Source organism: Solenopsis invicta, chromosome 4 (genome assembly GCF_016802725.1).
Source record: "Solenopsis invicta isolate M01_SB chromosome 4, UNIL_Sinv_3.0, whole genome shotgun sequence".
NCBI lineage: Eukaryota > Metazoa > Arthropoda > Insecta > Hymenoptera > Formicidae > Solenopsis > Solenopsis invicta.
Window position 1 is genome coordinate 10,463,637 of NC_052667.1, and position 15,625 is coordinate 10,479,261.

General features: G+C 31.9%; 1 protein-coding gene across 5 annotated transcripts in view; it reads left to right on the forward strand.

The window, feature by feature from the left end:
• The window catches only part of LOC105197972 (DNA (cytosine-5)-methyltransferase PliMCI), a 67,718-nt gene that overhangs the window by 16,697 nt on the left and 35,396 nt on the right, over positions 1-15,625 (forward strand). For all 5 annotated transcript variants that reach the window (XR_003269508.2, XR_003269509.2, XM_026141132.2 and 2 more), the window contains exons 5-8: positions 56-214; positions 1,614-2,070; positions 7,977-8,170; positions 13,260-13,671. Coding sequence is in view for 3 of the 5 variants with exons in the window: in XM_026141132.2 (XP_025996917.1) it covers positions 56-214; positions 1,614-2,070; positions 7,977-8,170; positions 13,260-13,671 (1,222 nt within the window). In the remaining 2 variants the exon portion in view is untranslated. The remainder of the gene's footprint in view (positions 1-55; positions 215-1,613; positions 2,071-7,976; positions 8,171-13,259; positions 13,672-15,625) is intronic.

A 15,625-nucleotide genomic window follows, 5' to 3' on the forward strand; every position in this document is an offset into this window, starting at 1 on the left:
CCGATATTTATTGTGCGCGCGTGTGTGTGTCGTTAAGTTTTTTGTTTTTTGTTAGGTGGGGCCTCAAAGGAGAATGCGATGTGGCGTTTGTGAGACTTGTCAGCAACCTGACTGTGGCGTTTGCGTTGCTTGTAAAGACAAGCCAAAATTTGGAGGCAGGGGAATTCAAAAGCAAGCATGCATCAAAAGAAGATGTCCAAATTTGGCTATTCAGGTATAATTTGATCTAACAAACTCGAATATTCATAATTGACCGGCTTTCGCATATAGGATTGCGTCCGTCAATAACCAATGTTGGAAAACATAAAAGTGTCTAATGTCTATATCTATTGAATTTTATAGACATTGCAATTCAATATTTAGGAACATTGATTGATGAATTTAACATTTATTCAATTTATTAATGCACAATACAGCTTTAACACATGTATATTATGTACATTACATTGTTAAAAAATTGAATAAAGTAAATGTATTATATAAAATAAAAATATATGTAAAATTAATTTTTAAATTATTAAAAAAAGTATAGTGGCGTGCAAAAGTTTCTGCCCAGTGACATTTTGTACTCTAATTTATTAAAAAAACTGCCTAATAAAATTTTTATAATTATTATTGTTTTACTATATTATTTCGTTACTTATATTTTATACTCATACTTGATAATTATGAAAATTTTATTAGGCTGTTTTTTAATAAATTAGAGTACAAAATGTCACTGGCCGGAAACTTTTGCACGTCACTAAATTTAAAAAGTAATGTGATATTTTCCGGCTTGTCAAAAATATACTGTAAGGTATATTTAGATATATAAAGTACATTTTAGGAAATCAAGAACTAAAAGATGAAAATCAATGTTACTTAAAAAAAATTTTTTTTGACAATTTAGAAAACGTGTATACATTAATTTAATTTAATTTTTTGTAACGATTTAAAAGTTTTAAATATCTATAAAATTAAGAATCTTATTTTTGTGTAATTAGGTTTGATTTTGTTAACAAAATTAAATTAAAAATTATACCATATTGTTATATCTTAAGTAATAATATGACAGGTTAATAATCTAAAAATGTCTAGTCATTGGTGATTATCTGAAAATCATAAAAATTAATATTTTTTTAAATACATTTTTATATGTGTTTAAGAATGTATTATTTAGTAAAATATGTATGTATATTATATATATATATATTTTTTTTTAAAGCTAGTTTCTTCAATATTTTAATGTTGCAGCAACATTAACAATTAATAAAGAAAATTTAATATAAATTTAACAATGAAATGTGCTCAACTACATCTTAGAAATGTTTCAATATTTTATGTTTAATATATAAGTCACATTCTCAAGTAGAAATTAACATTTTAATAAAATCTGTGTGAAAAAATCAAATCTAAAAATGTCAATTAATTTACAATTTTTTATTTTGAAGTTTTATTTTAATATTTTTCCTTGAATAATCATTTATTGGTGATTGTTCAGCAACTGCGTTTTTATTTATCTAATTGTTACTTATTTCCTCTTGATTATATAAATGATAAAACACTATTTAGAAAAATAATAGAATTAATATTTTTTTTTTTTTTAAACTTATATATTATATTTTTTTATATAGGAAGCAGATGACTCTGACGAAGAACAATATGAAAATGAAGAGCAATATGATAATTTAGAAGATAAAACTGTACAAGAAACGAAAGCTGAAAGTTTTAAAGAACTCAAGAAAGATATAATATGGGAAAAAAAGGATAAAATTGACGGACAAAGAAAATTTTATAAATCGGTTATAGTTGGCGGCGAAAAAATCGAAATAAATGATTATGTTTTACTAGAACCTAAAGATCCAACAATTCCTGCACAAATTTACAAAGTTATGTATATGTGGGAAGAGAATAAAAAGAAACGATTTCACGGAACTCGTCTTCGTAAGGGTATCGATACCATACTTGGCGAAACATCGGATCCTATGGAATTGTTTCTAACTGACCAATGTATTCAGGCGTCGTTTACATCTGTTATATCAAAGGCAACTGTTATTCATAGAAAGATCCTCGACAATTGGGCTGAACTAGGTAAGAATATTAAGAGAGATGACAGATAAAAAAGATTAAAAATAGTTATTTTTGAGAAATTTTTCAAGAAAAAAGTAATAAAGCAAAAACAGGTTTTTTTTGTTAAATATGATAATAGACTTTAATTTATATTTAAAAATGTTTTTATGCTGATTTATTTTGAATGAGAACTGTAGCAGCTACCAGCGCGGATTATGCTTATTAAAGCTCTTGGCAGCCGAGAACTTCGCGTTAACGGTAGCGGCATTCCGTCGCGGACAAAATTAGTACTAATAAACGTGAAACGCGACAGATTGACGATTAAATGTTGTCGTGCACGTTATTTTGTTATTATATGTTTTATTGAGAAAATATAACTTGTCTCGTATTCATCAAATTCGTACAAATGGATCGGAAGTAAAGTTTTTTTGATGTTTATACGTAAAAGCACATTTTTCACTCCTTTCAATAGCAATAGCTGTATTTTCCTATCTGAATAGGCTTCACTTTACGTGTTTTTTACGATTATTTACTGACTTAGACGGAAAAGGGATAGTCTTTACCTATTTTTACAAGTATTTTAAAGCCATCTGATTAATCTGTTTTATCCAAATTGGCTTTATTTACAAATGGCATGTTGGACAATATTACGTGTTATTTCACGCTTATGATGTCATGACTTCAATATGACCGTGGCGAGTAGACAGGTGCCTTTAAACTTTGATAGTCATCGTAACATTTTGCATAATATGCTGAAGCAATAATACTTACAAGGAAATGGACAGAATTGTCCGCGTCCGATTTTGATGAGCCTATGAGAGTTGCTACTTAGGTATCCGGAACTGGTGTTGCTAGGCACTATCTGATATATCGATCATAAAGTTTGACATTTTTGACGGTATACATACTTAGAACATTTTGTCATACAAACGCTATTTGTGTTGTTTACAGTGACTTGAAAATTTTATCTCAGTATCCGGAATAATAAACAAAAACAAATATTTATCATTAAAAATGGTTTTATTATTTTTCAAATATTTTCCGCGATGATTGATACACTTTTGCATACGTTTGAACTAATTTTTATAACACTTTTGCACCAATCGATACGAGCCTTTTTTTAAACAATTGTCAAATTATGCGAAATCCAACGCGAATAAATCTTTTTCACAGCTAAATGTTCATGTAAAATCTTGCGTATGCTTGTCATACTAATGCTCAGGGATTCCTCAATCTCACGGTATGTCACATGATGATCTTGCATTATCAGTTTGCGCACAACATTGATGTTTTCTAGCACAAAAATCGATTTTGGACGACCTTTAAATTCGTCCGTGAGCGAACGACGGCCACGATTACTAAACCAGTGATATACAATGGTTTTAGATGGTACTTTATCGCTAAAAGTCGAAGTGAATTGATCGATGCACTGTTGAGATAATTTACGTTGAAAGTCGTAGTAAATCATCGCACGAAAATTTTCATGAGTTAATTCCATTTTTTGACTGAGATGAAATTTTCAATTTAGTGTAAACAACACAAATAGCGTCCGTATGGCAAAATGTTCTAAGTATGTATACCGTCAAAAATGTCAAACTTTGCGATGGATATATCAGATGGTGCCTAGCAATACCAGTACTACCAGTTCCGGATACATAAGTAGCAACCTACGTAGATCAAAATAAGGGATACATTTTTTCAATACGTGCCCGTTTTCACTTTTAGGGGGTGAAACACATCTTTGAAGAAAATCGGTTTTTTTTTTCCTTTCAAAGCGTATAACGTCGATACTATAAGAGATACAAAAAATTTTCTGAATAAAAGTGGTCTTGAAGAAGACTTTTATAACAGTGATAAAAAATTTTTTTTACTAAAAAACTTTTATTTAAAAAATTGTTTTTTGAAAAGTAGAAAAAGTTTTTTTAATTGAAAATGGGCCTGTAAAAAAATACGTGGTTTTTATTTTTATCTGTACTAAAATATTTTAAAGGATCATTAAAATTGAATGTGGACACTTCTGTCCGTTTCCATGTTAGAGAATCTTAAAGAGGAAACTTAAATCTTTCATTTTTTACATAAAGATTTTTAGAGTTCCATTTCTACCATGAAAATGGTGATTGTTTGAAGCAAGAAACGCAATTTTAGCGAAAATTATTTTAATTAATAAAAAAATTTGGCATTTTTAAAATGTCTAAGAATATCATAAAATATCTAACTTACAGATAGAATTTTATGACAAAATAAAAATTTTAAAATTTCATATGAGACCCGTCCAAAGTCCGGTTTGCGAGCCAAAGCTTACACTTCTCCGTCGCCTCAATAGAGTAAGAGCAAAACAGAATAAATTCTAAAGCTTTGAATCTACAAAACTAATAACGTCTATCCTTTTTTGTTTATTCTTTGTCTCGCTTTATCGAGGCGAGGGAAAGGTGAAAGCGCATTGGCCTGCCGGGTTTTGGACAAACCTGTTCTAAGTAATAGAGTTCTAAAAACTATTTGATAAACTTTTTAAAACAAATTTTGAAATTTGAAAAGAAAAACTTTTTATTGTGCCTATCCGCTCCGGATGTTGGCTACCATCTGGGCTATCATCACTTTATTGATCGCCGCTCTAAACAGTCCTGAAGTTGATCTCTTGAATCACGTCATTAAGTTCTTTAGCCAGGATATCCGTCTTCTGCCAATTTCTCTTTTGCTTTGGATTTTGCCCTGGAGAATACACTGTAGTAGTTGCTATCTTGTCTTATTTTGCATGATGTGACCTAGGTACTGCAGCTTAGGGCATTTGACTGTGCTGAGCACCTTTTTTTCCTTGCTCATCCTGCGCAGAATCTCTATATTGATTATCTTTTGCGTCCACGATACTTGCAACATTCTACGGTAGAGCCACATCTTTAAGATCTCCAGTTTTTTCTCTATTGCCACAGTCAGCGTCCACGATTCAACCCCATAGTACAGGACCGAGAAAACATAACACCTCAGGAGTCTGATTTTGATTGCATACTTAAATCGTAGCTCCTCAGGATGCCCGACATGTGTCTGTTGAAGACTGTTCTAGCCTTCTCTACTTGGTATCTGATCTTCTAAGAGTAATCCCATTGGTCATTGATATTGGTACCAAGATACTTGTATCTTGTGGACTCTCTCAATATGGTTTTGTTGATGTTGAAATGGTCGCATTGGATTTTGTTTTCCTGATGATCATTAATTTAGTTTTGTCTACGTTAATATCTAGCCCATATTGCTGACTGACACGGTCGACTCTCTATAACCTTGTAGCTTCTTAAGGCTATCCGCGAAGATACCCGTGTCATCCGCGTATCTAATGTTATTGAACCTTTTACCATTTAAAGAGGATTCCTGCCTTATAATTCTCCGTAGACTCTCGGAATATATATTCCAAATAGATGTTAAAGAGGAGGAGAGACAGTATACACCCTTGTCTCACACCGCTGAATTCTAATTGGCTCGGTATTCTCCCCTTGTATCCTTACACTAGCTTCTTTATTTCAATACAGGTTTCCGATTACCCTCACATCCCTACTATTTAGTCTAATACTTTATAACACTTCTACCATCTTCTAGTGTTGGACCTAACCTAACCTAACCATTTTCTGGTGTTGGACTCTGTCAAATGCCTTTTAGTAGTCAATAAAGCAGGCATACACATCACAGCTCATGTTTCTGCACTTCTGGAACAGAACCTGAATACTGAATAGAGCTTCCCGAGTTTCCATCGCATTTCTGAAACTAAACTACGTAGGGGACATTTGGTCCTCGCATAGCCTATAAATTCTTCTATGGATGATTTTCAGGAATAATTTTAATAGATGAAGAGTTTATCAGACTAATTGTTCTGTAGTTTTTGCATTTCTTAGCTCCAGATTTCTTGGGGATAACGCTGAACTCTGATTTCTGCCGGATATTACCTGTATTATTATATATGTGATTAAAAATTATCGTCATCCAAATGTCTCTCATCTAGCAACTTAATGAACTTTGCCTGCAACCCATCTGGCCTCGACGCCTTTCCTTTTTGCAGTGTTACGATTGCCATCTGGACTTCTTCTTTGAGGATCGAAGGGCTTGCACTAATTTCACGTTGAGAGAAGTTTGGTCTGTTATCATAGAATAGCTCTTCCACATAATTCTTCCACCTTTCCAGTACTTCTTGTTTGTGTATGACTTGTCCGTCGTTGTTGACCAGTCTGATTGCCAGTCTTGACTTTTCCTTTCTCGTTAGTTCTTTCACGTTTTTGTGTACATTGAAGCTATCATACCTCTCCTGAAATTTTTCTATTTCAGAGCATTTTTCCTTAAACTCCTGCTTTGCTTCTCTTATTTTAGTTTTCACTGTTTTGTTGAGGTTGTTGTACTCTGTTGGATTGTTCTTATTCCTGCGTCTTTCCATTAGCTCCAGGATTTCTTGGGTCATCCATGATTTCCTTATTTGCTTCTCCGGTTTGAGCCATTTTTTCTTGACGATATTTGTAACGTCGCACAGTTGGTTCAATTCTTTCTCAATCCTGGTTGGATTTCTGCTAGATTTATGTTGTTCATTTAGCTGAGTTTGTACTTGTTTCTTTATGATCTCATTTTTGAGTTTTTGAAGATCATATTTCAGTTCTTGTCTCTTAGGAACCCTCTGCGCCCTCTGAAGACTCCGACAAGCGGATTATGATCCGTTTGCAGGTCAGCCCCTGAATATGCTTTAACTGAGGAGAATACATTCTTATATCGTTTGTTGACCAAGATATAGTCTTCCCGACCATATTCTTCTCTGTATCCAACAATGATTTCTAAGTATACAGCCTCTTTGGCGGAAGCTGGAAGAAGGTATTTGTTACAATCAGTTTATGTTCTTCCGCGAACACGCTTAGTAGCTCTCCTCGTTTATTCCTCTCTTCTAGACCCCATGGTCCTATGTGCTCTCGTGTGCTTCTTTTTCCTACCTTCACGTTGAAGTTTCTCATGACTATTGTCAGATCTTATTTTGAGAGTTTACGCAGAATTGCAGTAATCTGTGTATAAAACTTTTTAATTTCCTCATCCTCGTGGTCCGTGGTTGGTGCTGCATATACCTGGAGAATATTTATCTTTGCGGGTCACGCATCTATCTGAAGCAACATGATCCGCTTCGAGACTGACACGAAGTTTGTCACACACTTTGCTGTATTTTTGTTGACCACCATTTCTACTCCGTGCCTATATTCGTTGTTAGACGTCCCCAAGTAGTACACTCTATGATTGTTTATATCACAGCAACCAGTATCAAGCCATCTCATCTCGCTGACACTTAGGATACTAATATCCAACCTCTCCATCTCTTGAATAACATTATGAATTCTGTCGATATGCACATGGAATGTGCTGCATCATGGTGCGCACATTCCATGTGCATATCTTTGTTTCTGATCATCACTTCTTGCTCACAACTTTGTTCAAAATTGTCCCTCCCAGAGACCGAATGGGGGACTATTAACTCCGGAGTATTTAATCTTGAAACCCATTATGCTGGCTACTAGGGAATATCCGTGAAGATCTTGAATGCAGTGATTTTCCCTAACTTTCTGTATCCTAATGCCGTTGGTTGCCTATAGCAGTTTATCTGCCTTCGGAGTCGGTTTCTCGGCCCCAGAGCAGTAGAGTGCCCTCTCTACTTTGGATCTGTTCATTATAGAGGGATTGCTTATCCCGGCATTATTTGGGCGCCAGAACCTTGTTAGTGTAAACAGAGTGCACGAGAAGGTGAGGATGACATTTGTGAGAGCGGCTAAAAGAATTATTTCTCGCACCTTTCTCTTACCTTGCACTCCCATTGAAAAGAAAAATCATAAAAAAGCTAGTCTCTAATAGAACAAAATAAAAATTACATGAAGTTGGTCTATTTATATAATTGTGTTTACATAATTTTTTATATTGCACAGGTAATACAGATATGGATAACAATATAAGAGATACGAATAGCAAGACGTTTTTTTATCAAAAGAAATATGATCCTGATAGTGCTCGATTTGAGGATCCACCACCGGATCCGGAATGTCCGGGAGAACACATTAGTCATCGATTTTGTTCCTCTTGTATGCAGTTGGCCATAGTAACGCAAAATAATATACCTAAGGTATGAAATATTTATAAAAGAGGCTGTTAATGCTTACACACTGCTTTACATATGCACATCTGTTTCATACAGTGCACATAACATATATGAAACGTATGCGCATATGGAAAACAACATTAATGGTAGCTACTGTATAAGATAAGGTTAGATTTAAATCATAGAAATTAATTTAGAAACCGAATTTCTGTATAAGCACAAATTTGAACCGGAAAAACATATTCAATCGATCTAATATTATATCTAATAACTCTTTCTGCTTCGATTTTTTGGGCAATGTAGAAAAGAAATAGTTTAGTAGATTACGATTTTATTTTTTTTATCTTTAAAGTAAACCAATTTTTGAACAACTTACAAGGAAAAGATACATAAGTGAAGTCACATATTTTAATTTTTAAGGTTCGTAGCGCTTCAGTGCTGGGATTCTCTAACTCGTTATGACAATTCGGTATCGTTACAGTGTCGTTGCGCAGATATTATACATGACAGAAAAGCTGCGCAACCCTTGTCGTTATGAACACATAACGAGTTAGAGAATTGCACTACAGCCGAGAACTCTGCGTTGACAGTAGGTAACATAGTAACGTATCATTGCGGACAAATTAGAACTAATAGACGTGGAACATGACAAATTGATGATGAAATTTTATCGTGCATGTCATTTTGTTATTATGTGTTTATTGTGAAAATGTGACTTGTCTCATATTTACCAAATCATAAAAATGGACCGCAAGTAAAGTTCTTTGAATTTTATACATAAAAGCATATTTTTTACTCTTTTCAATAGCTATCCGTGTATTTTTTTATCTGAATAGGCTTTACTTTAAGTACTTTTTACGACTATTTACTGATTGTTAGGCTGAAAAAAAATAGTCAAGGACTGTTTTTACAAGTATTTTAAAGCGCTCTTGTTCTGTTTTATTCAAATTTTCTTTATTTAAAAATACCACGTTGGAAACTTTAGCTCAACCGTGTTTTCTTGCCTAAATAGCTTTACTTTACGTGCTTTTTATGACTATTTACTGACTATTAGACAAAAAGGATACTCAAGGTCTATTTTTGCAAGTGTTTTAAAGCTATTTTGTTATTGTTTTATCCAAATTCTTTTTATTTGCAAATGCCATGTCGAAAACTTTTATATGTGATTTCTCTTTTATGACGTCATGGTTTTCAATATGGCCGTGGCGAGTAAACAGTAGTCTTAACAAGTTATACTCTATCCATCTCACTTATTTCAAGGTATTTACTACCTAAGCCAAGGATTTGAAACTGTGCCCTTTGAAATAACCTAGATGGTCAGGAATTTAAAACTGCTTCCTGGAATCAAGGATTTTTCTGGAAATTTTATTGCTAGTTCTAGAAATTTTTAAAGCTTTACTTCTAAATTCTAAAATTTAAATTTTATATCTTTCTGACAAAATTATTTCTTACATTTATTCTTTTTATATCTAATGATGGAAAGTGCGGCAAACACATTGACGGATACGTTTGCTCTATAATATGACTGAAAAATTGTGCAGTTTAAAGAGCAATTAATGTCACATTAAAAAATTTGTAGCTGTACAACAAAATAAAATTGAACTAATATGTGAGGGTTATAAGATAATTCTAAAATATATTATAAATTGTTTATTATTGTGCATTATCTTTTCTTAACAATAATAGTTTTTACGCAAAGGAAGCACGTTTTTCGCGGCATTGCGGGATAGTTGGTAACATGGCCGTAAATGGGCAATCTTTAGGGTGGGGGATATTGTTGTCCCTTGACGACAAAATCGACATTTCCGTAAGGTGCGCACGCGCACTTTTGTCAAGAAACTGTAAACGTTTCGTGATTCATGCGCTGAGCGTAGGGTCGAATGCATGAGCGAAGGTACTGATTTCTCATAATTTATAACCGGGAAAGGCAGTGACAGGAAAACGCCACGCACTTGTTTTCCCTGGAATGCCGCGAAAAATGTATTTTATTTGCATAAAAGACTATGCAACCGAGTATGGAGCCGAGCGCGTTCTTGACTTTGGACGCTGTTTTCAACACTCGGCTGCGCTTTGCTACGCTTGTACTGAAACATTGTCCTCAGTCGAGAACGGAAAAGCTCGGCTCCGAGTTGTATAATGTACTATTATTTTATTTTTTGTATATATTTCTTACGTTACGTTCAATGTTTAAATAACGTTTTATTGTAAATCTTTGATAAATATATTGTTAAGACTATAATTAATAACTCAATATTAATTTCTTAGTTTTTAGTTTTTTAATATACATTATTTAATTAATATAATATTCTGTATCGTTCTAAATTAGCGTTATGTTTTATCATCGTTTGAATCCTATACTTCTGATAGCTAGATTTACTTACATATTGTAGAAATTATTGTATCGCTTAAGTTGATACTTCTTAATTTAATATTCAAATCTGAAGTGACTTTTCTCTGTGATTACATGTTTAAAGAATATTAAAAAGCACGTATGTAATAAAATAAATTTATGTCAAAGCTACATTCAAAAATTTTCTTATCGGGAATTTTGATAGAAATTTCTGGAAAATCCTGAAATTTTAGGGGAATGGACTTATAAATTTTGAGTGGACATCCTGTATTTACGGAAACCAACTCGTGCGCAATAGTTAATGAATAATTATTTAAAGTTTTTTGTGTACTGTATGTATGCAGTTTGTAAGACTGAATCAAATAGATAGTAAGCATGGTTGAGCAAGTTGGTGACCGACTACAATGCTGAATTTTGTATAATGCAACACATTCAATTGTTTTTTCAATTGTTTTGCTTTTTTTTAAATTGACAATCAATAATAAACTAATAAATTAATTAATAGATAAATTTAATTAATTAATTATAAAAATATAAATTATTAATCTTTATTATGAATAAATTACTTGCATACTTCTAAACTTATAATTACAAAAAGTAACAAATTGCTGATTTGTGATTAAATACAAAAATAAACTAACTGTATATAATTATTTAATAAACTGTATATATAATTATTTTAATTGTGCTTAAAAGTATAGAAATAATTTTAGTAGTAATTTTTTATCGATTTTACAATTTATTGTGGATTTTATCCTATTCAACAAGCTCTATTCTGCTCTCTTTCTTCTCAAGTCTTTTTTCATTTCTTTTATTCAACGTTTTAGTCTCTCCCTGTTTTTTCTGTCCATTGGCTTTTAGACCAATATCTTTCGAAGTACCTTGTTTCCTCTATTCTTATCATATGACCGATTCATCTAATTCTTTGACTTTTTATGAATCTCACTATATTAGCGTCTCCAATTAGATTGTCTGAGTTCAAGTTTCATCTGCTTATTTTCCTCAATACTTTGCGCTCAAATATATCTTATGGTGCTGTTAAGAAAGTACGCACATTTGAAGTTCCGAATCTTAATATTGTTCTCACGTTTCTGTTTCTCAGTTCAGGTTGTTTTCATGTAAGCATTTCGGCTATTTTACACACTGAATTATTTGCAATTGTTTTTACAGAGTAGTGTTATCAGCCTTATGTCCAACTCTCGCACTTGGAGGGTCAGGGACTTTTCTGCAGGGGTTACCACATCTTAACTTATATCTTTACTGAGAAATTGATACGTTTACATTAATTTTTTTTAAATTTTTTTTATTAAATTGTATAATTTTTTAAATTAAAAAGAACCCCATACCGATACTTTCGCTTTCAATCACAGTCCTTAAATTAGATAATATAGATGCCCGTTAACATTAGTATTATTAATCTTTTGAGAACTAGAGATTGTTAAAGAAGTTATGGAAAATTTAATATTATAATGATTTTTGAAGTTGCTGAATCTGACTCTGACTTCAGAATTACAAAATTCAAAATAAATGATTTTTTATAATCTAATTTTTATGAAATTCCGTATCTATCAGTTTTTTAGGCTCGCTGATTTCGAATCTGATATCAGAATTTGGAAATTTAAAATGGCGGATCCTGTAGTGAGTTAAAGAGGCAGAGAATAAGAATACTGACAGTGATAATTTTTATTTCGAAAATCTTTACGTTTGCCATATTAGATTCATCATTTTGATTTTTATGACATTCTTGATCTTAAATTCAATGATAATGTCATTATATCATTTTCGTTTCTGAAAATCAGATAATTGTTTAGTTTATTATTTTGTCTTTGCAATTTCTGACATATTCAACTTATTATTTCTGATATTAAAATCAGAAAGAACACTACCAAAATCCTTATAAGTTTAATAAAAATTGAATAATATTTGCATTTTTCTATTTTAACGTCGGTCACATTGAATCCGTCATTTTGAATTTAATACTTTTGACTTTAGAATCGAAAAAAATATCATCAATAACCCTTAGATTTCAAGTTTCATGAAAATTGAAGTAGTAGTTTCTGAAATTAACAACAGCAACTTACTCTCTGTCCGCAAAAGATTAAATTGGTTGTCAATTTAATTCTATAATATTACATTTTTTATTTAATTTGAGAATTGTGTTTGAAACCAAAAGTAACGACACAGGACAGAGAATCAGAAAAATATATTTCAAAATTAGATTGTTATTTTGAATGCGATTTTCAATATTTTCCCGACAATCCATTTTAAAATAAACTTTTACAAATGATTCAGCACATCAAAAAATATAAGAAAACTTGCATACCTGTAAAGGAACTATTAAGAACTATTCATATGTCTAATAGTTACTATTCAATTTCTATAGTAACTTGAATAGTAACTATGAACAACTACGTACGTGAATAGTAATGTCCTATAATATTACATGATTACGACTATTGGTGAATAATTCTGAAGAGTAACTATTTGTTCTGAATAATAACCAATAGTAATTGAATAGTAAACTATTCATGTTTCCAATAGTAATAAATAATGTCCCATAATACTACATGACATTTCAGTAGTTCCTTTCCATACGGGATAAAAAAGGCTCCATTATTTTGGCATAAATTAGGTTATTTTACCCCTCTTTATTGTAATATTCGCATGTAGGCGTGCGCATGTGTGTACATACACTATCTCAATTAAAACACTTGTTTGGGCTCAGGATCAACACATGATAAACGTTTGTTTTCATCTTTCTAGGTCTGCAATTTAATAGAAAAGAGAAGTAGCAAGGAAGTAATTTACGAGTTTGTAAAATATAAAAATGAGGAATACAGAGTCGGTACCGCGGTGTTCTTACATCCAGATGCTCTGAAATTTAAATACAAACGAAAATATCAAGAATCGAAACAGTTGAACATAAAAGATGTGAATGAAGATATGTATCCAGAGTTATATAGAAAACTGGACGATAAACAAAGAGAGTCAAACACACCTGAACCTTTTCATATCGGTTACATTAACACGATATATGCCACGACAACTGATTTATTAGCCCTGCCCTCAGATATTTTTATTAAAGTGAACAAAATGTACAGACCGGAAAATACTCATCGGGATTTGGCGCTAATGGAGCAATCGGACATTAATATGGTCTATTGGAGTAATGAAGGTAAGTTACAACGATTTAAATAATCATGAATTAATTATAAATTACAATTTTGCCTTGCGAAATTGTGTGGAGTATGTGTCTCACCAGTAATTACGATTTAATTTTATTAGCTGTTATTAATTATTAAAATAATTGGCTAAAAATTAAAAATATGCATTCATGGTTATAATAATCAATTAATAAAATTAAGGCTCCTTTATTCGCCGCGGCCATATTAAAGTCGTGACGTCATAAGCGTGAAATGACGTAATCTTAGAGTATATAAATATGGACTGCTAATGGTCTGTATAAACTATAGCAGGACTGTGAGCCAATATGTTTCAACATCCCAGTACCCAAAAACGCGCGAAGTTCAAATGACGCTATCCAACATCATTTTGCAACATGAGTATGAATATTATTTATATATATATATATATATATATAACGTTTTTGCACGAAAAAATCTGACAGAAATAAGCATCGCTTTGTTCTGCAAATCGAAATATTATTCGTTAAAGTTGATGACTATTTAAGTTAGGAAAACTGTCATACTGATGCACTTAGCAACATATCCCGAAAAACTATAAAGAATTTATTATGAAAATTAATATCTCAGCCTAGTGTTTGAACCTCAATTCTTTAGCATTCCGTACAGGTATCTTAGCCAGTTTGACTACTGAGGCATTTAGTAATGTTTATTGCAATATAACTGATGATGTGAAATAATGATTATAATAATTTATTTTTATCAATTTATTTTATTGATAAAAAATGTAATTAATTAATGCTTAAAATTTATTTTAAAATAAAAATTTAATTGCTTATTATAATCAAGATCTAAATTTTTAATTATAATTATTAATTGAAAAATTAATCAAATTTTGCTTAACACTAGTTTTTTTTACATTTATTACAGCGAACAATTGGCAATAAATTGGGAAAAATAAAAAATAAAAAAATATTTATTTAAAGAGTGTATCTATGAAAAATACTGTTTAAAATAAATATTATTTATTATTGAATATATTTTAATTTTTTTTGCACTAACAATTGATATGAAGAACATACAATATTTTTCATATTACACTGTCAAAAATATCTAAAAATATTTGTAGAGTGTGTTTACTATCGGAAAAACTAGGAAAACTTTGAATTTTTATTTATTGCATTTACATGTTATACTTCATGAATTTCAGAAGGATATAACAGTTGGAATTGTCATAAAAAAATATTCAAGATGTCTATAAGGAAATAGTTTGCGAAATTTATACATGATGATTTCCAACTTGACAACTAGTCATGCTCTCCCTGACCTATAGCATAAATATTGACATTGTGCGCAGTTTAGTTAACAATTTTAACAGGATTGCTGAGAGACTCAACATTTATAATTTGACCGCATTTTGACATTAAAAAAAAATTGAATACGTTTTGAAACTTGATATATAAATGCCGCATTTGCTAATCAAAGCGAATAAATTGAATCGAGTTTCTGCCCCCCTTCCCTTTTTTTTGGCCGACTAAATGATTATATATACCGGGTGTCAGGTAACTACCGCCCATGGTTTCGTGGATTGATAGATCAAGTAAAACTGAGCAGAAAAGTCCTGTACCATTTTTTAATATTTGCCATAGTTAACGAAAAAAAAATTAATAAAGTCTGCGAATAAGCGCGTATCATTGCATGCAAGGACCGCCGCCGGTCGCCGAGACGTAGGCAGCCACGACTGTAGGCGCGGCGCTATGCGGAAAGGAGGGAAAAACAGCTACTGCTTTTCCCTCCTTTCCGCATAGCGCCGCGCCTATAGTCGCGGCTGCCTACGTCTCGGCGACCGGCGGGCGGTCCTTGCGTGCAGTGATACGCGCTTATTCGCAGACTTTATTAATTTTTTTTTCGTTAACTATGGCAAATATTAAAAAATGGTACAGGACTTTTCTGCTCAATTTTACTTGATCTATCAATCCACGAAAT